The 7,108-nt window shown below is 57.5% G+C and overlaps 2 protein-coding genes across 2 annotated transcripts; both read left to right on the top strand.

Annotated features, from left to right (window-relative positions):
* The first annotated feature begins 858 nt into the window (after positions 1-858).
* Positions 859-3,938, top strand: GLOTRDRAFT_59027 (ATP-NAD kinase). Its single transcript, XM_007866443.1, has 7 exons — positions 859-1,444; positions 1,494-1,632; positions 1,686-1,932; positions 1,986-2,451; positions 2,503-2,579; positions 2,630-2,819; positions 2,876-3,938. The coding sequence occupies exons 1-7, from the start codon at positions 988-990 to the stop codon at positions 3,766-3,768; spliced, it is 2,469 nt and encodes an 822-aa protein (XP_007864634.1). The 5' UTR covers positions 859-987; the 3' UTR covers positions 3,769-3,938.
* Positions 3,939-4,322: 384 nt separating this feature from the next.
* Positions 4,323-6,189, top strand: GLOTRDRAFT_19445 (PIN domain-like protein; the record flags this gene model as incomplete). Its single annotated transcript, XM_007865676.1, has 6 exons — positions 4,323-4,346; positions 4,406-4,747; positions 4,804-4,919; positions 4,972-5,149; positions 5,206-5,724; positions 5,815-6,189. Coding segments are annotated over 6 exons (1,554 nt in total), but the record flags the coding sequence as incomplete, so codon positions are not given.
* Positions 6,190-7,108: the final 919 nt, after the last annotated feature.

Raw genomic sequence — 7,108 nt, 5'->3', positions numbered from 1 at the left:
GTTGGCTTGACGCTGGAGGATCGTGGCAACCTGAAGGATAATGATCGGTACCCGTTGGACTCACCGTTGCCGTGGCTACGCCGTGGTACGAACGTGCGCGCGGGCCAATCGCAGTGGTTCTCATGACTGCGGATTGTTACCCCAGCTGCCGGTTACAAGTAGAGTGAAAGCCGATATCTGATATGCGAGTGCCCAACCAATTGCAAGGATTTGGAGACGGGGGTAAATGGAGGGATACAACATTAGAAGGTCTTCGGCACAGTAGTCCAGTATGTTTAAAGCCTGGTGTACACGCACGGCTTCACGGCTCTGGTGTGCCGATGAAAGCGTTCATAGCTACAGGAAAGGGAGGGCTGCTAGTTGTGAAAGTCGTCTCGAATCCCGATGACGAAGGATCTATTGCCAGAACGCCCGTCTGCGTCGTGGCCGACGTCGAAGAGATCATGATGACGGAGGCAAAAGGCAAAGGAGGCAGTCGTGAGAGGAGGCGGCGGCGCGCGCCCTATATAAGTTACAACTTACATCCAGTCGAATATCTGCTGCAATATCCTTCCGCCTCCTCTTCCCCGACAGTTGTGCTACTGCCATCGCGGCTGTCGCCCGGACAACGTACGCAACCGTATCGCTTTGCTGTCCAGCGGCTTCAAAAGCAGCAGGAGCGCAATCGCAATCACAACAACCCCTTCTAGATCATCAGCAGAGGGGTATTGGATCCAGTTCTCGATGGCCCAGCCCTTTTCCCCGGACACGGACGTATTTTCGACCCCGCCGTCGACGCCGATGGACGCGCACGCCCCGGCACCGCTCACGCCCTCGCTGTCCAGGCGTAATAGCCGGCCCTCGAATCTGCGCATTGAGTCTGCGGACTGGACGCCTGATATCGTGCTCGACGAGCAATCGCCTGAGTTCACTCGCTCCCCGAACCGCGCTCACAATCAGAAACAGGCAAACGGAAACGCGAACGGGACGAACGGGTTCCCCCCTTCTATGAGCCCGGGCCCGACGATTACGAACAGCAATCCGAATGCTCATCAGTCCGACCGAATTCCCTCAGCGCCGCCACGATTAGGGACGAGTTCCCATCACGACAATCAGAACACGCTCAAGAGCCCGTGTTTCGTGCACTCGCGGCTCGACCAGGGGCTATCGTTTGGGGACTGGTTGAAACAAAAGTCAGGGAAACAGGGCGGGAGTGGAGGCGTAGGCGTCGCGAAATCGTTGCAGAGTCCCGCCATGGGTGCATTCCAGAAGCACCCGCAGCGGCCTCATCCCGCCAGGAGCCTCACCAACGGCCATTTGCCGATACATGGTGCGTATCCGGATGGGACCAGGTCGGATGACAACAGTGTGTTTGAAGACGAGGATGATGAGGATCGTGACATGAGCTTGACGAGGCAGTTGGCGGAGACGGCGGTGGGAGTCCGGGAAATGAGCAAACAACTTGGTATGTCCTTCAGTGTAAGACTGATTTTGTATCTAATCGGCGGGCTTAGGCCGCGCACGCATCCATTCCATCATCCATAGCGTCCTTATCGTCACGAAAGCAAGAGACAACCGGCTCATCAAACTTACCCGCGAGCTCGCAGTCTACCTCATGTCCAAGAAGACCGACAATGGACGCGGTCTGATAGTGTATGTTTGCTGTTCTGGCACACTCAATACTCAGCACCCTGACAAGTCGATAGCTACGTTGACAACCAACTACGGACGTCGCGCCGATTCGACGCTGCCGGGATCGAACGCGACCACCCGGAGTTCTTCGTGCCGTTCCCTCGTCGCAGGACGTCAACGAGCAGCAGCAGCTCCTCTTCGAATTCGAACGGGTCATCACCCCCAGGTGACGCGGCGTTCCCGAAAGACGAGGGGCAGCTCAGATACTGGACGGCGGAGATGTGCAGCCGCAGTCCGCACCTCTTTGACTTTGTCGTAACCGTAAGTCCTGCCTGTTCTAGCACCGGCACACCGAGTAACCGTATTCGACACAGCTCGGGGGCGACGGCACCGTCCTCTTCACGTCCTGGCTCTTCCAGCGAATCGTCCCACCCGTCCTCCCCTTCGCCCTCGGCTCGCTCGGCTTTCTCACCAACTTTGACTTTGCGGAGCACCAGTCCGTCATGGACAGCGTGATCGACTCGGGCATCCGCGTGAACCTGCGCATGCGCTTCACGTGCACGGTGTACCGCGCTGTCGCGCCCGACAAGGGCCGCCAGCGCAAGGCGATCAAGAAGGCGGACACGGGCGAGATCCTGATGCGCAACCTCGAGAAGGGCGGGTGGGAGGCGATCGAGGGTGGGTGGAGCCATATCACGCCGGATGGGAAAGAGGAGGGGAAGAAGAAGGATAAGGAGATTATGTGCTTCTCGACGAGGCCGGTCGAGAGCTTCGAGGTGCTGAATGATCTGGTGGTGGATCGCGGCCCGAGTCCGTATGTCAGTTTATTGGAGTTGTTTGGTGCGTCTCCCCTTTGAATAGCAATGTACGTTGCTGATTACTTCGTTACAGGTGATGAACATCACTTGACGACCGTCCAAGCGGACGGTCTGACGATCTCTACACCTACCGGGTCAACTGCCTACTCGGTACTGTTCATATTTCAGTTTCTTCGAGCGTCTATTAATATTCGGTCTAGATGTCAGCGGGCGGTTCCCTCGTCCATCCCGAGATCCCAGCTATCCTTATCACCCCGCTCTGTCCTCACACGTTATCGTTCCGGCCGATGCTCGTACCGGACAGCATGGAAGTCCGGATATGCGTGCCCTTCAACTCCCGGAGTACCGCCTGGGCATCGTTCGACGGGCGGGGTCGCGTCGAGCTCAAGCGTGAGTTATTTATCTCTGCGACATTCAAGGATGCATCTCACCTACGTGTGAACCAGAGGGCGACCATATCAAGGTGACCGCTTCCAAGTATCCGTTCCCAACCGTGTGCGCGGACAAGCAGTCGACGGACTGGTTCCACGCAATCTCGCGGACGCTCAAGTGGAACGAGCGCGAGAGGCAAAAGTCCTTCGTGGTCGTCGAAGAGAGCCCGGCGCAAGCGCAGAGCCGGTCGATATCCAAGCCGTCCACGGTCGGGTCGTCCGGGAAGCCAGAGCCGTCGCCTGTCCAGGAGGATGACGAGTGCGACGAGGAAGAGGAGGATACAGAGGACTTTGACATCCGCGACCTGTCAGAGGACAACACGGACGCGGAGGAGGAGAAGAGCGACGGCGAGCCGCAGGTGAAGGTGGAGAACGCGCTGGAGCCGGGCGAGAAGAAGATCGCGCGGGAGAAGGCGAAAGAGGACGCGGTGGAGCAGGCCGCGGCAGAGGCAGCGGCCCAAGCGCTGTCGAAGGGGAACCCGTTCATGAGCCCGTCGAGCTCTCGCTCGGGCGTGCACTCGGGCGTGGAGACGCCCGACCGGTTTAGCGGGCCCGTGCCGCACCCGCCGCCGGTGCATTCGCGGCATGTCCAGTTCCAGAGTCCACCGGCAGCGAGCGACGTGGTCGGGGCTAGGGATTATATTCATTCGCCGACGAGCGAGCTGACCAGTGGAAAGAGCAAGATTCCGAGGGATCGGGATGTGGAGGAGATGAAGACGCCGACGGTGGCGGAGATGAGGAGGGGGGTGCAGAATGGGCACCAACATCATCATCACCATCACCACGATACCAGCCAGCGGTCGAGGTCCCGATCGAGGGATGCGGGGCATCGGGCGTTTGCTGTTTGGGGACAGGATGAGAGTGATACGAGCAGCAATGCTAGTGATGCTAGCGACCTGGAGGAGTGAGGATGTTGTTCGTGTCGTGTTTCGACTTTCGTGAGTATCCTATTATGCCGCAGCAGGTTATTGGTAGAATCATTTGCATTGCATTCGGATTGTATTTTATATGGCACGTTTAGATATGTATAGAACATACGGTAGCAAGTGGAAGAGACGCCTGGTGAATTTCCTTCCGTATCGAACTTTGTGAGGGCGAAGATTGTAATGGTGGGCGGCTGTGGCCCTCGTGTGGCAGGTGCCATACAACGGCCGTCCCTTTGAGCCAGCTTGACGGTGCCTTGACCTCTTCGAACGAATGAGCTGCGGCGGTACTTCTCAGCGATCCAGGTTAGTTATTGATTTACACTCGAACTTCAATAGGTAATTCGACACGTTCATTTACGCGTGACAAGATGCGTGACTGATCGCGTTTTACCTTTAGACTTCGCGCTTCCTGGCTTCGCGACGCGCGCTAACGCCTCGGACTCTATCGCCGCGATACATACAGTATTCCATACTCACAATTGATTTCCTCCAAAGCGAGACCTTTTCCGCCTCCTTGATACGTCGAATATCTTAGCATGGGCGTACCAGGTTTGTGGGAGGTACGTGGCCAGTCTCCGCGCTGCAAATGCACAAATATTGAGCGGTGGCCACATTATAGGTCATACAACCCGTCGGGCAGTCGAGGTCATTGATGAACATAGCCGTCGTGGACGGCTTTGAGCGCAACACATCCGGACGACGCGCGTATAGAGTGGGTATCGACACCAGTATATGGTTCACACATTCGTATTACAGCAAGGGTGGCGAAAACCCGCAGCTGCGCCTTCTCTTTTTCCGCCTGGCGAAGCTGGCTGAGCTACCTTTGCTGCCGCTATTTGTGTTCGACGGGAGGGAACGTCCGAAAGTGAAGAGGGGGAGTAGGATGGGGAAATCTGGGTCCCATGGGCTCACGGACGCCTTCAAGCAGATGCTTGGCCACTTTGGGTTTGAGTGGCGGGTGGTTTGTCAATTTCACATTACATTCATATCGCAGACAGCTGATGTGCATTACTTCAGGCGTACGGGGAGGCAGAGGCTGAACTCGCTCGCCTGAACCAGATAGGAATCATAGACGCGATTCTGACAGACGACGTCGACACTTTCATCTTCGGTGCTCGAGTAGTTATCAAGAAGTACGTGGCTGCAGCTCTCTCAACGTATTTTTGTGGCGCTTATGATATGCAGCTGGAGCAAAGAGCTGTCTGGGAACAAGTCCAAGCCTGCCACTGATGCTGATGGCAAAGTCAGCAAGCACCATGTTATGGTATTCAATGCAGACGACATTCGCACGCATCCTAGTATTGGATTGACCCGTGGTGGACTTATCCTATTCGCCCTCCTCAAAGGAGGTGACTACGATGTTGTGAGTGGGGATCGGTTTCCTTCTGGGGCGTCCGCTGACTTCAAGGAATGCACCAGGGAGTTCCTGGGATAGGCGAGAAAATAGCCCACGGCCTCGCCCGCGCGGGTTTTGGCGACCAACTCCTCACCGCTTTCGAGCGGCGCGCCCAACAGCCCATCCAACCATTCCTCGCACAATGGCGGGCCGACATCACCACCGAGCTGCGCACGAACTCCCGCGGCCTCCTCCCACACAGATGCACATCCGTCACTATTCCCGTCTCCTTCCCCGACCTACAGGTCCTGGAGAACTACGCGGCACCACGTATCAGCCCGCAGGGGGGCGGGCCTCTGCGTGACAGGAGCTCCCTGCATGTCCCACGCATTGCGAGGTTCTGTGAAGATAGTTTCGAATGGGGGTACAGGAGCAAAATCTTGTACAGGTTGCGCAGCGTGCTGTGGGAGGCGTGTGTGATGAGGGTGCTACGCCGTGCGGCTCTCGAGGCGGATGAGAAGGAGAAAACCAGGAGGATAGCCGCTGGTGGAGAGCCGGGACAGGCGATTCGGGGCGCGCTGACTCCTGCAAGGGAAGACACCGTCGGCACGTCAGCTGGGATCCTGAGCATGCATCTCGATCTCGAGCCGACAGCTAGCTCGTCGAATACGGAGTTTGGCAACGCAATAGAGGAGCGCAGACGAGCTGCTTTTCCTGGATCCTCTGGGCTCGCTGCTGCACAGAACACAGCTCGAGCCGCGCCAGTGCCCACAGTCCCGAAAGACGACCCCCTCCTTGTCGAGATTGTCAGCACTCGACAGCACGCTTCCACCGACCGACTGCTTGAATACCATGTGGTGCTCAAGCCAGGCCCACTCGTTGCCCTCGCAAACTCAGGCATCACCGGCAAGCGCCCTGAGCCCTCCGATGCGCAGAAGGGAAAGGAGCACGAGGTAGATCCGCTCGGCGAGACGCGGATGTGGGTGCCTGCGCCGATGATGAGGCAGGTGCATCCGGATCTCGTCGAGGACTATGAGACCTCGCTTAGAGAGAAGGGAAATAAGAGAGGAAGACCGGCATCACAAGAAGAGACTGATGAGGAAGATATGATAGAGCCTCTGGCGCCCGCGCCGAAGCGTCGACGGGCTCCAAGGAAGTCCAAAGCCAATGACAATGATTTGCCCAGTAGTCAAGGCTCAAGTGCTGTGGCACCGGGAAGCTCACACACCACAGAAGTGCACAGGCCACCGCCGACAGACAATGCGCCAGTGGCCTCGAGAGCAGCGTCGGCTGCCGCAGTATCGGGAAGCTCACAGAGAACAGGAGCACACATGACAGCGCCGAAGAACAACGCGCCAGTGCCCTCGAGATCTGCGTGGGCGAACCCTGGTTTCTTGCTCTGGTTTGCAGACTCCGATGACCCCGACATGCTGGAGCCTGGAGACGACGGAGGGGATACACCATACGTTCCGGACCGTTTTGACATGCTGTTTGACCAAATGATTGCGTTGGATCGCCAGCTGGCTTTGGTGGCGAGTACTGGTATAGGAGATGCCGACTTCACCCCAACATTGGCATCCGCACCGGTCATCATGCCTCAGGCAGCTCAGATAAGCAGCAGGAAGGACAAAGGCCAAGCGACGGGACCGGCTCCTGCTCTCGCGAATCCAGACAGCGTAGCCCTCGATGACCCGTCGAAGCCGTTTAACCAGATGTTCGAGGAAATTATGGCCACAGGCAGACAAAGAGCCGCAGCACCAAGGAAGCCTAGACAGTCTGCCTCAAGCGCTACTGTCGCGGTCGGTATCGCTCGGACGGCCGGACCAACAGCGTCATCATCTTCTGCCGTTTCAGCCATGCAGCCTCGGCCAACGCGGGACGCCGCATCTGACCAGTTTGGCACCTTCGACAACCCTTCCGATCCGTTCAATCGGATTTTTGAGCAGGTTATGGCGGTGGGTGCGGGTAAGAAGAGGAAGAAAGCTA

This window comes from Gloeophyllum trabeum (assembly GCF_000344685.1).
Source record: "Gloeophyllum trabeum ATCC 11539 unplaced genomic scaffold GLOTRscaffold_00004, whole genome shotgun sequence".
In the NCBI taxonomy this organism is placed as follows: domain Eukaryota; kingdom Fungi; phylum Basidiomycota; class Agaricomycetes; order Gloeophyllales; family Gloeophyllaceae; genus Gloeophyllum; species Gloeophyllum trabeum.
Note: the sequence above shows the minus strand (reverse complement) of the source record. Positions and strands in the feature narration are given on the sequence as shown.